Source organism: Macrobrachium nipponense, chromosome 12 (genome assembly GCF_015104395.2).
Source record: "Macrobrachium nipponense isolate FS-2020 chromosome 12, ASM1510439v2, whole genome shotgun sequence".
Lineage (NCBI taxonomy): Eukaryota > Metazoa > Arthropoda > Malacostraca > Decapoda > Palaemonidae > Macrobrachium > Macrobrachium nipponense.
The window spans coordinates 20002910-20022368 of record NC_087205.1 but is presented as its reverse complement, the minus strand read 5'-3'; the positions used below and the strand labels follow the sequence as shown (position 1 = coordinate 20022368).

Below are 19459 nucleotides of genomic sequence, written 5' to 3'. Positions count from 1 at the left end.
ATAATACTTCTAAAATTTCAGAATAAGAGAAAAGCACGAAAATAAGAAATGGAAATATAAATTTCCTGTGTGTGCAGAGGGAGAGAGTGCAAGAGAGAAACATGGCTAAGTAAACTGAACACAGACTTCAGAAAGCAATATCGCCTTCCAAAGGGCCTCTCCAACCCAATGTATACGCAGAGACGGAATTAATTAAAGAGAAAAAATCTTTAACGTTTCTTATAGGGAGAAGAAGTTCATTTATGGCTTTAGGCTAATAACCGCGAAGTGTGTCGGCTTGAAACTCCCTGAAAAAGAAGAAAAAGAAAAAAGACTGAAAGAAAACAAGAGTTTTTTTTCTTTTCTTTTTTTATGCCAGGAGTCATCTCGGGGACTATATAAAAGTCGCAGTGGGGTGAATGTTCCTCATTGTCTTGTTGGATTCTGCGCAGGCGCTGCCGTGAGCTTGATTGTGTACGATATTTGAGAACAAGTGGGTTTTCACTACATTGGCTTGACTAAGAACTACTAACTACTCGTAGCCGAAAGGGAATTGGTGTCCTTCGGAGATTTTCATAGGTAAATCTTGGTGACTTTTTCTAAGAGCTAAAATAAATTTAGAAAGTATATTGTGTTTTTGAGCATGTTTTCGAATGTCTAGGAAGTACAGTTTCTAAGATCAAGCTTGTTTCGATTGTGAAGAAGAGTTTTATCTAGAAAATTAGGCTTCCATCAAAAGTGTGTCTTTGAGAATGTAACTCAAATGTTTTTATTAACGTAATTTTTTTTTTTCAGATGTTAACGAGTAGAAAGAATGTTTTTATGTTTTCTTATTTTATCTCTAGTAAATGTGAATGAGCAACAATTTTTTTTATTCCGAAAACTAAGCTTCCCTCGACATTTTTCTTTGAGAAGGAAATGCAAACATTTTCATAAGCTTCATTTTTTTCAGATTTAAACAAGTGGAAAGAATGGTTTCGTGTGTCTTTCTTTCATCTCGAGAAAATGTAAATCTAAGCGAGCAACAAATTTTTATAACTGCTTTCATCAAGCAGACATAAACCCTGTCGCCATTCTTTTTGCTTTTAAAGGAATGTGAATACTGGGCACAGTATCGAGTGAACTAGCACAAAATTAACGTGTTTATAGTAAATAACTGGGCAGATGTCTCATCGGGTCATTTGAGGCCAAACAAATTTCGTGTGACCTAAAGCCCTGTGTTTGTCAACAAAGAAAAGATAAAGAAAATTCAAATTAATAATAATAAGACTAATAATAATAATAATAATAATAACATTCTCCACGTATATTCCCCACTCTTAGTAACAAGACCCTCACAAGTTAAGGCTGACTGATTGGTTCGTTTGTATCATATCCTAGCTTCGCACTTCGCAACAAAAATGTCCCGGACAACAAAATAATCCATGGGTGTCGGTCACCTGTCCAATTACTGACTGTGCCCAAGGTTGCCACACTTCATTGGCTGGAAGACCGGTGCTGTGCAGCGAACTAACTGCTGACCTCACGATGCAACCCGAGTTCCAACACGTGTAGGAACAGAGTACATTTCGTGTGATCGCTCTCTTCCCATCATGGTGGCCCCTCAGCTGAAGACAGGTGCAGCTTTGAAATTACCGGGCAATGCAATGTTGCCAGAACTATAGAGGTGCTAACCATTATGTTGATTTTCTGTTTCTAGAAAAAAAAATAGCTACTCAGTCTAGTATCTCTCGGGTCTCATTGCAACCAAGTGTCGCTCGCAACAGACGCCTGTGATGTCTGTTACGTAAATATATGATTAACTGTCATTTTTTCATCAAGGTCGTTGAACCCTATACGCTTAGCCTTTATCTTGCTATACGAATTTGAAACTGCCTTGAGTTTATGAACTCATATGTCTGGTAAAAATATTTGGTAGTATCTTCTTATGCCTTTTAAATATTCTCGGTAACTTGTACGCATTATACAACTGCTTCCTCAACGGTGAGAATTTGTCTTAAATGTTTCGCATAGTGTTAGAAGACTCCGACCATGAAATCTTTGTCATCAGTCATTTGATGTCTGTGAAAATTGTCTGTGTCATCAATCGTTTCTGTAGTTCTGAAGTATACAAAATAGACCTTATCAACTATAAATTCCTTGGTTTCAAAGGGAAACGTCATTTGATGAGTTTGAAGCCAAAAATTCAATATTACCAATGATTCCAGTGGTGATCAAGAGAAGAAATCGGTTACCAGTCAAAACTGAAGGTTTTCATGCAGTATTAAAACAAATTAAAACTAACGGATTACAAGTTCGTTTTCCAACTTAATGCATACATCAAGAAAGCATACACATGCATAAAATGATGTATGTTTTGATGAGCGTAAAACCATTTGTAACAGACAAAGAGTGACATGCTGATGCATATTTAACGTTACACTAAGTGGTAATAATTATATCGACAGAGCCATACGTACAAGATTGATGGAGCTATTGTTGTTATTATTAAGAAGAGGAACCCTATTCACACGGAACAAACCCAAAGGGACCACTGAAATTCAACCCTCCAACATGGACGCCCGGAGCATATTTTCCAAGGGCGGGGAAACAAATCTTAATACATGGAAAGTTTCCGGTATCAAAGCAGACACTTTTGACCTTTTGAACTAGCACATTGTATGATATTTGTATGCAGTATAACTGCGCTATTCTTTCAAGTTATGTTTAATTTCAGTTGAACAGCACATGGAACCATTGACAAAAAAAAGTCAGTGTAACTTTATTATTTTCTTTATCGCATCTTGCTCCACTTAAATAATTGGCATCGCTCCACTGCATAAAATACATACATACATACATACATACATACATACATATCTATAATATATATATATATATATATATATATATATATATATATATATATACGTATATCAGGTTAATTCCAAAAACAGTATCAGCGCCTGCATTTCTTTAATGAATAAAGCATAAATATATATATATATATATATATATATATATATATATATATATATATATATATATATATATTTTTTTTTTTACTTAAAAAATCACAGTAGATGCACGTGACTTCATTAAATAAGCGAATACCACAAGAAAATGATAAGTCAGAAATCCAAGCGCTTTCGTCTTTACTAAGACATTGTCAAGGAGCGAATGCATTCGCTCCTTGACAATGTCTTAGTAAAGACGAAAGTGCTTGGATTTCTGACTATCATTTTTCCTGTGGTATTTCGCTTTTGTTTTATTATATTATATATATATATATATATATATATATATATATATATATTATATCATATAATAATTGCTTTATTCATTAAAGAAATGCAGCGTTGATACTGTTTTTGGAATTAACCTGATATATATATATATATATATATATATATATAATATATATATTATATGCAGTGGACTGATGCCAATAATTTAAGTGAAGCAAGATGCGATAAAGAAAATAATACAAAAAGTTACACGGACTCCTTTTTTTTTTTTGTCAATGGTTCCATGTGCTGTTCAACTGAAATTAAACACAACTTGAAAGAATAACGCAGTTATAATGCATACAAATATCATACAATATAATAAGGATACCTTTAATTTAATCAAACCGAAAAAATAACTATATATACTGTAGAATGGAAGGAAAACAAATGAGGTGGTTAACTGTAATAAATGTTTTTTTCAAGGTAACCTCCTGCGGTCACTACCAAACTATTCAGTTCCCTATTTCATGAAAGCTATTTTCCTCAAATTGATTTTATCATCTAGCTTGTGATAGTGAAATCAATATGAAACGATACAGATTGCATCATGCCGTATGTGCAAGGGCCACACAGATAATAATCTCTCTCTCTCCTCCACCGCTCCGCGAGGGTATTTCACCATAAGCATTGTTTATTATAATATAAAAAATATATATACAAAAAAATCTAGGGTTTTCAGGGGCGAGGGCAAGTCACGCCCCTTGCCCTTGCGCGAGGGACCCCATCCAAAGAATATGTGTTCATTTGAAAGTAGCAACAGATAGTAATAGTTTATTGGAAATACGGAACAGATCACTTGTAAGGAAAGAAATTAACAAATGAATAAATAAACAGATGAAAATACATGTAAATTAGACTGTCTTCTCTTGACAGATATGTGGCGTTGGCTGTCCCTAATGCTTACGGTGGATTGGATCCTGCCTTTGCTGTCGTCGGAACAAGTTCTGACACCTTCTCAAGTCCAGCGGGATGGCAGACGTGAGTATGGAATGAGCAGTGGTTTTTCCTGGAATGGAATGAGATATGGAACTGAGGCCAAAGGCCTAGCGCTGGGACCCATGAGGTCATTCAGCGCTGAGAGGGAAATTGAGAGTATAGGAAACTTTGAAAGGGGTAACAGAAGGAAAACGTCGCAGCCGCTCTATGAAACAACCGTTAGGAGAGGGTGGACAGCAAGATGGAACAAAGAGACTATGAATGGAGGCACAGTAAAATAAATGAAAGGGGTTGCAAGTAGGGGTCGAAGGGACGCTGCAAAGATCCTTAAGTAATGTCTACATTCCAACACTTGACGTGCGCTAACGGCCCTACTCCCCTACTGGGAGTGATTGTCATTAGGCCTATGTTTTTCAACAAAGAAAAGATAACGATAGATCAAATTGATAATAATAATAATAATAATTATAATAATAATAATAATAATAATAGGTAGTAGACCATCATTCAAACAAGCAGCGTTGAATGTTATCGCTGCATCAGCTGCATTCAATTTATATAAGAGCTTTCTCTCTCTAATAACCGATTTTTCAGGGTTACTGCCTTTTGCCAGTAACTTACCGATGTCTGTCATTTCCGGACACAAAAGCAGTTACAAATCAGGGTATACTTTTATTTCTGACTTATACGTTCTATCAGTTACAGAGTAACGCCAATGGGAACCGATTTGCAACTGCTTTCCTCTCCGAAAATGACAAACATTGTTGAATTACTGGCAGATTGTATACTATAGTAACCCTGGAATAAAAGAAATATTGATAATATCATCTCTGAAGAAAACCGCTCAGGCAAACACATAGATGAGACAGGATACAAATACCTATGAATGATAGAGGGAGAGGATATAAAACACCAAGAGACGAAGAATACGATCAGGAAAGAATCTATGCAAAGGCTTAAGGCGATACTCAAGTCAAAATTCAGCGCCGAAAACATGATGAAATCCATAAACAAATGGACTGTACCAGTAATCAGGTAAAGCGCAGACTGAACTCCGTAGCACAGAGCAGAAAACTAGAAAACACATGACATACACAAAGTACTACACCCAAAAGCCAATACAGACAGATTATACATAAAACGAAAGGAAGGAGAGAGGTCTACTATAACTGGTTCACTTAAGGTAGATTCGAGCAGGCCATTGGGGCAATGCCCGAAGACCGGTGAAGACGAGTGGCTGAGAAGTGCATGGGAAGAAGGACTGATAAAAGTAGATGAAGACCCAGAAACATACAGAGACAAGAGCATGAAAAACAGAACAATGCACGGACAGTGTGTGAGACAAACTAAAGAACTGGCCAACAATGAAACATGGAAATGGCTACAGATGGAAGAACTCTAGAGGGAAACAGAAGGAATGCTAACAGCGGCACAAGATCAGGCCCTAAGAACCAGCTATGTCCAAAGAACAATAGACGGAAATAACATCTCACCGAAATGCAGGAAGTGCAATATGCAAGACGAGACCGTAAACCACATAGTAATGAAAGGGGTCGTGTAAAAAACTTTCAAATAATGCCTACAGTGCACTGCATGAGGTGCACTGACGGCTTCGACCCATATCCCAGAATATGAACGGCGGTGCAGTAAAATGAATGAAAGAGGTCGCAGCTAGGAGACGAAGGAACGATCCAAAGAACCTGGGTAATACCTATATTGCACTGACGGTAACACCCAACCGGCTAGAAGATAGAAGAGAATAATAACGGAGTTACAGTAAATGGATTGAAATGGGTCGCTGCTAGGTGCTGCAGGAACGTCACAGAGAACCTTGAGGTCAGGATTAATAGAGCACAGGGTTAATCCGCCTCTGACCAAAATAAAAGCAATCTCGCGCATGTCATCGTCTGGCTGTTTTTGGTCGAGGTTAAGATTAAGAGAGTCATCAGTCAGTATTTGACCTTACCACAGCGAAGAACAAAGAAGCTCTCTTAACCCAGATTGAGGTGGTCGTCACTTGGTCAGTCATTTTAATCTCGATCCGACCACGCCCATGGCTTCTGCATTGGCCAGATGGCAATAAAAACATATGGAGTATTATTCATACCCTTAAGCTTAGCAGTTTTACCTGGAGATTAACGGGGTCCTCTCTCATTTAAGATCGTGAAAGCGAGAGAAAATGTGTGGTCAAACATTTGCCATATTGACCATTCTTTCCTTGAAGTAATCCTCGTCTCACCTAACAACGCATCTCCCGTTGCAGTTCTCATGACCATCACACCAGAGGCGTGCTACAGAGGCGAATACGAAGGGATCTGCCTTCCGTGGACGGGATGCCAGCCCGTCGGAGGAAGAGTTGATGGAAAGTGTTTCTGGGATCTTGGAGAATGCTGCATTTGTGAGTGCCCAAGTTATTACATTTTCCTAATTGTTCAGCAGTATTATGACTTCATTATATTTATTCTAAACATAAACCTCTACTCATAAGAAACAAACCATAACAAAAGATCTTTGCAGCAAGTATAAAGGACGTTTGCTTGAAGTTGTTACTCTCAGGCTATAGATATTTATAATCAACAATAATGAGTAAATAAAAAAAGTAATGCATGACTTAAATGATCAATAAATTGATTAATAATAAACATTATTATTAAGAAGGTAAACCCCATTCATATGGAATAAGCCCACAGGGCCCACTGACTTGAAATTCAAGCTTCCAAAGAATATGGTGTTCATTTAAAAGGAGTATTAGAAGGTAATACGAAATACAGAAAGAAGAGCTCAGTTACTAGAAAAGAAACAAAAAATAAATCAACAAGATAAAACAGTAGATATGTAAGTAAATTATTAAATTACAAGAATTGAATTGGTTATTTTTTTTATTAGGGTGTTCATTTATTTTTTCTTTGCTAATAACTGATCTCTTCTTTCTATTTCCTGTTAACTTCTGCTACTTTCAAATGAACACCATTATCTCTGAAAGCTTGAATTTTAATTCAATGGCCCCTGTGGGCTTCTTCCATATAAATAGGGCTCCATCTGAATAATAATAATAATAATAATAATAATAATAATAATAATAATAATAATAATAATAATAATAATAATGCAACTCACTAATCATTTGGTCGTGTATGGCGGTTTTCCTTTACGTATTTTTGCTGCTTGACAGAAACCAAAATGTACTTCATGTTTCGTAGTGTTCCCAATTACACTAGGCCTACTGGTAGCCGTATTGGTAGTAACACCTGTAACACTTATTTGATTTCTCCAGTTAATAAATCCTGTGAGGGAGAAACCGAAGCAAGAGTATCCTACTTCACAAGCTCGAGTCCTCAAGCCAACGCGCAAGGATCCTGCATTATGAGAATCATACCTTCTGCAGGTGTTTGTCAGGTGAGGCTAAACCTTCTTTGTCGCATTTCCGTAAAGGGGTCGGGGCCGTCAGTGCACCTCACTTGGTGTCCCGTAGGCATTACGTACTTTTAAGGTTCTTTGCAGCGTCCCTTCGGCCCCTAGCTGCAATTTCTTTCATTCCTTTTGCTGAACCTTCATTCATATTCTCTTTCTTCCATTTTACTTTCCACCATCCTCTGACAATTGTTTCATAGTGCAACTGCGAGGCTTACCTCCCGCTACACCTTTATAAAACATCATTACCCTCCATTTTCCTTTCAGTACTGAATGACCTCATAGGTCCCAGGACTTGGCCTAAATTTTGTAACCCATTCCATTATGTCGTTGCTCGTTCTTTCTCGTTCGCTTTGCATTTCTTCGTCTTTAACCTGTCCTTGTGAATGAATGTTCGTATGAAATAGAAAATGACCGCAAAAAATGTCCGATAGGTATAACAGAAGGAAATCTCGCATCTGTTAAGAGAGGGTGGAAAGCAAGATGGAAGAAAGAGAATATGACCGGAGGTACAGTCAAAGGAATGAAACGGGGATTGGTTCAAGCCTAGGGCCGAAGGTGCTCTGCAAAGAACCTTAAGTAATGCCTACAGTGCACCGCATGAATTGAACCAACGGCCCTAACCCCCTACGGGATGTACGTATCAAGGTCTAGAGATTATATTCGCTAGACCTTGGTACATATGATGGATAGGTGTCTCGACTGTATTTGACACGACCATCTTGAATTAATATCTTGGAAATGTATCACGCAACGGAAGAAGACAAAGGACATTTATTTATTTCAGTAACGAGCAGTTTACCGAGCATGCCTTTTTTTTTTTTTTTTTTTTTTAATCTCCGACGCCTCAAAATTATATTATGTTAAGCAATTCTGTCTCTCATATATTAGATTCAACTTTGTTATAATAGAGTCAAGAGAGGGAGTGTGTGCGTGTGTTTGTGTGTGTAAGAGAGAGAGAGAGAGAGAGAGAGAGAGAGAGAGAGAGAGAGAGAGAGAGAAAGATCCTAGCTTATATTTATTAAAAAACAAATTATAGAATGATTAGAATTGCATTTGTGGGCTTGTATTATTGTAAAATTGAGTGATATTTTCACATTTGATGGAATTAAATTGGATGTGTTAATTAACTATACATTAATTAAACGATTACGCACATTTAAAAAGGATATATATATACATACATATACGCTTACAAAATATATATATATATATATATATATATATATATATATATATATATATATATATATATATATATATTAGTATGTATGTGTGTAGTAAAATGACTGTGAAACAGTTTCTGTCATAAAAGGAACCCATAAAAACGCCAAAAGGTAGAAAAATATAGCATTAACTTTCTACCTTTTGGCGTTTCAAGGGCTCATATATATATATATATATATATTTATATATATATATTATATATATATATATATATATATATATATATAGAAAGTTAATGTTATATATATTTTCTACCTTCTGGCATTTTATGGGTTCCTTTTTATTACATGGAACTCTGTTTTAACAGAAAATGTTTCATATATATATATATATATATATATATATATATATATATATATATATATATATATATATATATATAACTTTTTAAATGTGAGCAATCGTTTAATTGATTTATTTAACATACCCAGTTTAATTCGATCAAATGTGAAAATATCATTCAATTTTACAAACTAACATATAAACAAACACAATATAAATCAAGACGGATTAAAAAAAATTTCGAGTGACATGCATCGGGTGGGGTGAGGGGGGGGGGGGGGGCGGCGGCGGCGGCGGCCTGGAGGCCTCAGAGTCCGTCCGTACTTCCAAATAAGATGTGTGTGTGGGTGGAGAGCGACAAAAGTCGACTACCGCGTTCAAAGGGTGTTTGAAAACGCTAACCACAAACAGCGAACCATAAAACTGGTTGTTTCTCTGTTTGACTCTATTGCGGTTCGGAGGAAAATCTGTCGCCATAACTCGATTCTCGTCGGTAATTAACGAATTTTGCGGTCATTATACGCGTCTGTTAACAATATACGGATAAGCTAACTGTAATGCATGATTTCGAAGTAAAATGACGTGATTTCAGTTAAATATAGTGGATACGAAAATGGAAAACATTATAGTTAAGTTACCGTAGTAATAGTATCAGTTTTCTTTAAACCATTTTCTATAATTAAGCTATGGTATATTATCGTAAATACAAGCTTCGTTCATTTTTCACAACGAAATGAATTTATGATCATGCGTTCCTATGCAATAATTTTTTTCATTATCTTATATATTAGGAATATAACATAAAGAGCGAATGCTGCTTAAGGAGTCAGGGCTACTGTCTGTGGGCCTAGTGTGCATTTCTCAGGCCCGTACCCAGTTTTTTTTTTTTATGGGGGGCGGTGGTCGAGTGATTTTTATTCTATTTCTATTGCAAAACTTTTGACTTCCTGACTTGCTTCTTTAATCCAGTGCTCTCTACGAGGTTTGATCCGCACTTTTTTCATTTAGGCCTAAGCTGAATAAGGTTATAAAGGTGTTTGTCCCCTCTGCCTATTAATAATTATATATCTGAACCAAAAGATTAACACGCATGTCCATGTACTCTGCTGGATACACATAAAGAAGAATAAATGCTTTTTCCATATAGGCTACACAACACTCCATTATCGGAGCATATCTCTTGTAGATAACGACGTTATACATTTCGATTCGGACAATATTTCTGTTTCGGCATCAAACGGCGTGATCCTTACATCGTTCTTATTTATGCCTCTTATCGTGAGCATGAGCGACATTCTGAATTTAATATTCAGTGTTTTTATGCTCAGTCCCTCTTTCCCTTCGTTATCAATCTTTCTCTCTCTCTCTCCACAGCGTGTTCTTTTGTTAGTAGGCTGCTGAACCCTTCATTCGAATGGTAAGAATATGCAGAATTGTATCAATGAAATTCATTATCTTCATCTAACGTTTCTCCTTTCTGTGAAAACTTATAATGACAACTTTTACGGTGATCAGGGCTACGTTCCTTGTTTCCTGTTACGCTCCCGCGGGTTTGCTCAATTTTTGGATATCAGCCTAAGAACCCAACTCTTGCACCTTTACATTTATCAGTGAGCCTCATTCCTTTCTATTTCCTTAGCTTTTGCGGTCTTTTAGTGTGCTGTTTTCTTTCTAGATTCCTCCTGGCCTTGGCTAGATAAGGTCTTCGGTTGCCCATCGCACTGGCTTCTACATTCAAAAGTAAAGTTGCTACCTGACCATTATTCATATAAAAATTATCTGCTACAAAGAACGTGTCATGGCGTAAAGAAATTGCTTCAACCCGGCCTGCATTTAAAGGGCATAGCTATTAAAGTAATATACCAAATATGTAATATTATACACGCATACATAAATATAATACATATATAAAAAACATACACATGCGCACTATGCACCTTTTATGTATGTTGCCTTCTACTATGCATACCACATACTAAGACGTGAGTGTATCTGTGGAAACTACTGACATTTGAATGTTAAAAATCTATGTAAAACTGATAATGAATGACAGTTTTTATTAGTCCCTACTGTCATTCATAACTGTATATCCTTGTATACGTAAAAATGTCCCCTATAGCATAAATAGCGGAAGGGTTTCTTCTTATGTCTCTTGGTAGGAAAAGTGCATGATGGGTAATCAATCAAGCCACGGGTCCAGTCCGACCATTCAGATTTCTTTCTCTGCGCTTTCTAAATATCTACCGCAGTGGTTAACCTCGGATGATCGTATCTACTCGACGGATATTTCTTAAGCCCGTCACTAACGTTCAGTTATGCCTGCACAGTTACAACTGCACAGGCGGCCGACTGTGCAGTTATAACAGCGCAGGCATAACATAATATCAACCAAGTCCTTACATATTCTCCCGCCCAAAGTTTAAAGGGTCAAACGGCTCCAGTCTCCCTCACTGGCACAATATTGGCCTTTAGCACTTTCTTTATCTATGATATAAAATAAATAAATAAAATCCACTGTAACCTACATCTTCCTTCTTTTCAGTTGTTAATCCTCACAACAGCTCTTCGCTTATTTTTTCCTTAATATCGTTGTTGCACTTGCTACAATAACACTTCCGAGCAACGCATTCGATAGGTGCTCGCCAGGATCTATGGCAAGGTACGTCATTTTCCTTTCACTGGTTGGTTCGGGACTCTAGACTACTTTCGTGTTCCGTCTTTCAAATATAATTTTGATTTTTGAAAGTTTTAATCATAGGTACTTGATGGTGTCAATAATAACTATGGTTATTATAATTAAATACATAGCTGGTTATTAAAATTACAAAGCTGGTTATTAGAATTACATAGCTGAAGATGTTATGTTTACTATACGAAAATTGAAATACGTAGTTTGGATTTATGCTCTGCCGCCAGGATGGCGCTGCTTCCATCTCCAACCACACGGGAACCGCGGAAAGTGTATACTTGCTTAGCGTTAAGCAATTTTTTTTTTCCGCTCATCATCTGCGTATTGGTACGTTTTAAAGCTCTCAATCGCAGAAATGGGTACAGGAACTCTTCAGGGGAAAATTGAATAACATTTCACAGGTAAGCAAACATATTGGAATTTATTTCCCCTTAATGTCGTGCTAGACATTCATGGTTGCTTAGCAGCTGATATGCTTTATGTTAACATGTCTTATTTGTCAGCATACTGTGGCACGTAAATGCAGTGGCGATTCCAGTTTTCAAATCAGAACAGCATTAATCTTATCTATGCCACATAATACAAGATAAAAAGTTCGTGCTCGTTATTAAAAATGATTCCTGTTAAGTAAGCCTAGGCCTAGTACTGGTTGTGCCAACAAGTCTCTCTGTTTAAACATGTTACACTAATACACAGGGACACCTACAATATTATTTTGTCAGCCTCTAAGATTTTTGTGCAGTAGGTAGGCCTGTAGGACTCTGTCTATACCATCAGTTTTTCAATTTTAGACATGCAGATGCCGAGTTAGAGTTGTTTAACATTTGCATTTTATCAGAAGTGGTTTCTCAACGAGATTCCGAAGCGTCACACTTGGTAAGATATTTCAGGCGACGTTAACAGACAATAGAAAAAACTTACATTTCGATTCAAAGCAAAAAAAAAAAAAAAAAAAAAAAAAAAAAAAAAAATTATATATGTGGAACAAATCCTGGTTTAATTCATGTTTATGCCAAACGATGTACCTCATAGACTTTCAGTATAGAGGAAATGATGTTTGGTAGCCAAGGGCCCTACTCTACACTTACACCTTTAAACGATTCATAATTCTCTATAATTCAAACCTTATTTTGATTACCGCATAATTTCGAGTCTATGGAAATAATTTCATTATAGTGAAAGTTACCGAAGCATCATGCAAAGGGAAAAAATAACTTTAAGAATGATAACTTCAACGAAAAGATGCTATAGTCAAGTAAACACTACTGATTCTTCAGTTGTTTTTATTAATTAGTTCTTCTTTTAAGAACTATTATACTCCAAATAAGTCAAAATTAATTTCTCATTGTAATCTTTACTTAATCATTCTCTCTAAATATCGTTCCAAAGTCTTAAAATAGGAAGAAATGACTCTGCTAGCGCTTTCTGTTGTTGGTTTCTTTGCGAGATGCTGAGGTGGCGAAAAAAAATCATATACTGCTAAACCAATTTTCAAAACATTCCCGAAACATGCTCCCTGAAATACGTAAGCAGCTAAACATGCTAAACACAATTCAGTTTGTTAACTGAATTTAGATACCGACTTCACAATAATGCTATTTGTTGTTAGCCGTTAAAAAATGTTGTAGGTATCTAGGCATATAAGACATTCGTTACATTAACGTGTCTAGTTTTACGCTTAGAACAGTCTAACGTGAGGTAGTAGCTCTCTCTCTCTCATATATATATATATATATATATATATATATATATATATATATATATATATATATATATAATATATATATATATATTATATATATATATACATATATATATATATATATATATATATGTGTGTGTGTGTGTGTGTGTGTGTGTTGTGCGTGTGTGTGTGTGTGTGCGTGTGCGTGTGTGTGTGTGTACATAGAGAGAGAGAGAGAACCATTACCTCACGCAAGACTGTTATAAGTGTAAAACTAGACACGTTAACATAACGAATGTCTTCTAGGCCTAGGCAACCCCTAGCATTTTAAACGGCAAAAAACAAATAGCATTATTGTGAAGTCGGTATCTAAATTCAGTTAACAAACTCTCTCTCTCTCTCTCTCTCTCTCTCTCTCTCTCTCTCTCTCTATTTTATCAGTGTATGAGAAAATGTGTACCATGGTCCAGTGATTAGAACGTTCGCTTAATTAGCGGGAGTAGGGTCGATTCCCAACACAGAGGTGGTTTGGGCATGACCTTTAAAAGCCCGGTGTAGTTAGTCGACTGTTGTGGGTGCAATCAGGGGGAAGACGATCATAGAGATAGTAATGTCATCCCTCAGATTTGCTGAAGACTGGAGGGAACTTGTTTAAAAACAAGTTTAGTTTAAACAAGTTTCCCTCTCCGATTCTGGACCGTGGTCCAGCTCATTGTTCTATAATGTAGAAACGAAGCACTACGGCAACTTTGCTTTTTCACTTACTCGGGGAGTAAGCCTAGTAGTTCTTGTTGGGGTGGTAGGAAAGGTCTAAGGGAGCCTAAAAATATCAGAAAAGGTGTTTGACATTGAGTTGAAGATACAAAAATTTTAGGATAAGATGTTTATGATTTATTTATTAGAATGAAAATTTTAAAAATTAACTGCGGGCAAGGGCTAAGCATCTGCTCTTGGATCTAAGCAATGTATAACATAAAATGGTTCCTGTAGATTACGGGACTTTCTTTTCATACAGTCACTAAACACTAACTAAGCAGTAATGTACAATCATCAAACGATAACACTTCCTATACACTCACACTTACTATGAAGTCACACTCACTATACACTCATACTCACTAAATAATCACATAATCCTATGTCTATGTCTATGTCTGACGGTTTATCAAGTATCCCTGCTTTCGCTATTAAGCGTTCAGACGGGATTTCCAAATCACTTATATTATAGTTAAAAATTTAAAAGTCTATGTAATGTAAAGAGGGTTAATTGCATTTATCTCAGTATTATAGCTGAGTGAAAATAAATGGGTTTTCAATAGCTTTTTAAACTGAAGGATATTTTCAGCACACTTAATTGATGCCGGAAGTTGATTATACAATCTAGGAGCGCAGTGCTTAAAAGTTCTCGTACCAAGAGTGGTCGTTGCACGAGGCTCATCAAGTCTGAAATCCTCACGGGAAAGGCGTGTATGAACACCAGGCCCTACTACGTATCTTTTCAGGCAACCTTTAAGATACAATGGCTCTCCCGTGTTATTAGCTTGATATGTTAAGACGCAAAGTTTAAAAATAATCCTTGCTTTGACTGGTAACCAGTGTAATTTAATTAAGGTTGGAGTAATATGTTCTCGCGGGGATATACCAACAATTAGTCTAGCAGCTCTATTCAAAATCATTTGAAGTTTCTTAAGACGATAATTAGGTAAATTGTAATACAACGAGTTACAATAGTCTACTCTACTAACTACTAAACTATTAATTAGCAGCTTAGTGGCATCTTCGTTAAGATATTTTCTAATGGATGCGATATTCCTCAGATGATAATTTGCGGTCCTAACCACATTGTTAATATGTTCATCAAATGTCAAAGAACCGTCAACTACTACCCCGAGATCTCTGACTTTATCAGTTAACAAAATATTTTCCTTATTGATGGAGATGCTGTTAACGTTATCAAACCTTCTTAAGTTATATTTAGTGCCAATTAGAAGACATTCAGTTTTATTTTCATTTAGTTTCAGCTTTTTCTTTTGCATCCATTTCGAAACATCTGCCATAAGTCTATCAATAACAGCTTGATCTTCAATAATGTCATCCACTATTAAATAGAACTGGGTGTCATCAGCAAAAAATTTACATTGAACGCCATGTAATTTAAATATCCAAGACAACTCGATCGTATAAATACTAAAAAGAACCTGGCCAAGTACGCTTCCTTGTGGAACACCCGTGGTGAGCTTTCTACTTTCAGAATATCTATCTTTAACCTTCACCTTGAAAGATCTATTCGATAAATAATTATTAAACTATTTAAGAGCATCCCCATCGATCCCAATAGCAGTCATATCCTCTATTAACACTTCATGAACCACTGTATCAAAAGCAGCGCTAAGATCTAGGAGAATAAGCAAGCTACATTTACCGTCATCAGAGAAACCTAACAAATCATTAATTACGGCACAAAGAGCTGTTTCAGTAGAATGGAATTTCCGATAAGCCGACTGATCTTCAGGAATAGCTCCAATTACTTTCAAGAGCTGACTGAGTTGGTCTAAAACGGAAGTCTCGATCATTTTTGACAAAAAAGACAAGTTAGAAATTGGTCTGTAAGATTTCAATTCTTGATGATCAAGGGATCCTTTAAGAGATGGTTTAATGATAGTAACTTTTTCAGAGGACGGGACCAAGCTCTTAGTAATACTCAAGTTGACTATTCGAAGCTGCAATTGCAATAACCTATCTATGTTCGGGGCGTCGATGACCTCATTTATTGGAAAAGGATCGTTACTGCAATAAGAGCGGCCAGAACTAATGAACATAGTTTTGTAAGCATCGAGTGAAATTGGCCTAAACTGCAAAAACTTTGAGAAAGGAAAATCAGGAAAGTAAGGATAGGGGCAAGAAACATCAGTTGTGAAGTTACAAAGTAAACAGGCAACCTTTGACTCAAAGAATTCAGCAAATTCATTTGCCAAATCAAGCTCAGACATCCCGTCTGGTAAAACATGCCTCTTAATTTTCCCTAAAAGTTCATCGAACACAGTTACTTTTTCATTATAATATGTCTTCTTTACATCTCTTAATAATCTATTTACCTCATTCCTAGCTTCCACATATAACATTCGATTTCTCTTTGTTTTATGCTTATGCCAACGTGACTCTGCCAACCTCCGTTTTTTCCTAGCTTCCCTAATTGCAGCATTGAACCATGGGGAGCTGTCTTTTATGATAATATCTTTCTCTACCACAGGGCACATTTTATCATATTCTTTGGAAAATACAGAAAAATACAAAGCAACAAGACAGACCACACATTCACCTACAGAAATATTTCTGCTACTATTTAAGTCAGTACATCCACAGGGTTCATTATATTTTTCTTCAATAACAGTAACACCCACATCTATTAGTACAGTAGAGTCTAATAACCGTTTGTTCCTAAATGTTATTTTAGTCCTAAGTTTACTTGGTAATAAGACTGAAATATCAAACATAATAAGCTTGTGGTAAAAAGAGATAGAAAAATCTGGCTCCACTATCAAATTCATAAAGTAATTATCACCCGTAAAACAAAACACAGCATCTAAAATATGATCTGACCTAGAGGTAAATACATTCACCTTATTAACGAAATTCATAGTGTTCATTATATCAATAAACTTCTTTACATTTGTATCTCTATAATCCTCTAACCACATATTAAAATCTCCACATATATATACATTACATTTTTCATTTTCAAAACAATCCAAGAATACAGAAAAGTCTTCTAAAAACGTAGCCTTGCTTAGCTGAGGAGGACGATATACTACTAAAAATAAAAACTGTACATTATAGGCCTTAAACTCCAAGGCTAAATACTCAAAACTCACTAATGATCCAACAACCCTAATTCTAACGTTTGTAAATGTTTTGGATAAGACAGTGCCAACCCCACCTCCCTGACCAAAATTACGTGGTGTGTGAAAAAGTTTATGAGTGTCCGGCAATAGTTCATTAATTTTCAAATTATCAATAGCACTTAGCCATGTTTCTGTTATAGCGAACACATCTATTCCTTGTTCACAGATTAATTCTCTTAATTCTGATGTCATGTTGCGTACTGATTGCGCATTCAGTAAGGCACATTTTATTCTTCTATTACTGGAATCCATGATCAGTCTGTTGGGCAATTCGCTTCCTCTCAGCAACATTCGATGGACAATTCCAGTCAAAAACAGCATGTTCATTATCGGAGAGGTTCATTCGCGCACAATGATGACATTTCAAACTTTCAGACTGACAATGCCTTGTCTCATGATCAGTTCCGTTACAACGTCCACATATCCGAGATCCATTAGAAGCCTTGACTCTACATTTGGACTCAAAATGACCATATCCTTGACAGTAGTTACATATTATAACATGATAACTATCCCATACCTTATGTCGACCAAAGTTGGTGAAAAGTATATCTCCATTTTCGTATATCCTGTATCTAATGATAGGTGTACATTTAAAAGTATAATTATACGATTTACCATCTTTAGCTTCTCTAGTTGATACTAGTTTCATATCATCTGGACTTACATTAATACCTTGAAATATATTATTCTTCTTCAAGATCGCAGGCAGGACGTCATCCATCTGTTCTTGATTACTAACATTGGCAACGGTGATTTTAGGCGACATCTTCTGAAGTACAGTTGAACATAATTTATGGTCATCAGCTGTCTGGTCCAGAGTTCGTTTAGCATCCTAAACATTCATTAAACACAAAACACTCACTAAGCATTCACTGTGTACTCACTATACACTAAGCACTCACTGTGTACTCACTATACACTAAGCACTCACTAAACATTCATTAAGCACTCATTTTACACTAAATACAAATACTCACTAAACCCTAAACGTTCATTAAACCCCTAAACACTCATTAGACATTCACTAAGCACTTACACATTAAAAATTTACTTGACACTAACATTCACAAAACATTTATTAAACCTAAATACTCACTAAACATTCACTGAATACTTACACACTAAACAGTAACATTCATTAAACCCTAAACTCTCAATAAACACTTACACACTAAACATTCACTAAAACCTTAAACACTCCCAGACATTCGTTGAATACTTACACAGTAAGATTCACTAAACACTAATAATCACAAAACTTCCACTAAACCGTAAACACTCACCAGATATTTACTGCATGCTTGCAAACTAAACATTCACTAAACACTAACATTAACAAAGCATTCACTAAACCCAAAAACTCAATAGAAAAATACACTAAACATTCACTAAACCCTAAACATTCACCGAATGCTTACACACTAAACATTCACTAAATATTTGCTAATAAACATTCGGTAAACCTTAAACACTCACTAAACATTTACTGAACACTTAAACACTAAACGTTAACGAAACACTAGCATTCACTGAGCCCTAAACATTCACTGGTACATACTAAACATTCAGTATATGCTAAACACTCACTAAACATTCGCAAACATTCACTAAACACTTGCACACTAAACCTTAACTAAAACTTAACATACACTGAATACTTACACACTAGACACAAACATTCGCTAACCCCTAAACGCTAACTAAACATTCACTGAATACTTACACAACAAACATTCACTAAACCCTAAACACTCACTGAACATTCTTAAACACTTACTCACTAAACATTCAGTAAACCGTAAACAGTCACTAAGCACTTACACACTAAACACATACTAAACCCTAAACACTCACTAAACATTCACTTAACACTACTCTTTAAACATTGAGGATAAAAAAGAATTCACAATTCACTAAGCCCCCTGTTCTATTTACCCTCTATGAATAAACTCATGAGAAATTAATTGATCATACGTCATACTTCCTGAGCAGCGGAATAAAAAAAAAATAATCTTCAATAATTATTTTTTTTAAACTGGAGAAAATAAGTCCCACTCCACACCAGGGGAGAATGACC

The 19459-nt window shown here is 35.9% G+C and overlaps 1 protein-coding gene across 1 annotated transcript in view; it reads left to right on the top strand.

Moving 5' to 3' along the window:
- Positions 1-411: 411 nt before the first annotated feature.
- Positions 412-19459, top strand: part of LOC135224958 (uncharacterized) — a 46333-nt gene continuing 27285 nt past the window's right edge. Inside the window, exons 1-4 of the mRNA XM_064264268.1 lie at positions 412-558; positions 4122-4226; positions 6448-6582; positions 7459-7580. Coding sequence (XP_064120338.1) covers positions 4124-4226; positions 6448-6582; positions 7459-7580 — 360 coding nt within the window. The 5' untranslated portion in view covers positions 412-558; positions 4122-4123. The remainder of the gene's footprint in view (positions 559-4121; positions 4227-6447; positions 6583-7458; positions 7581-19459) is intronic.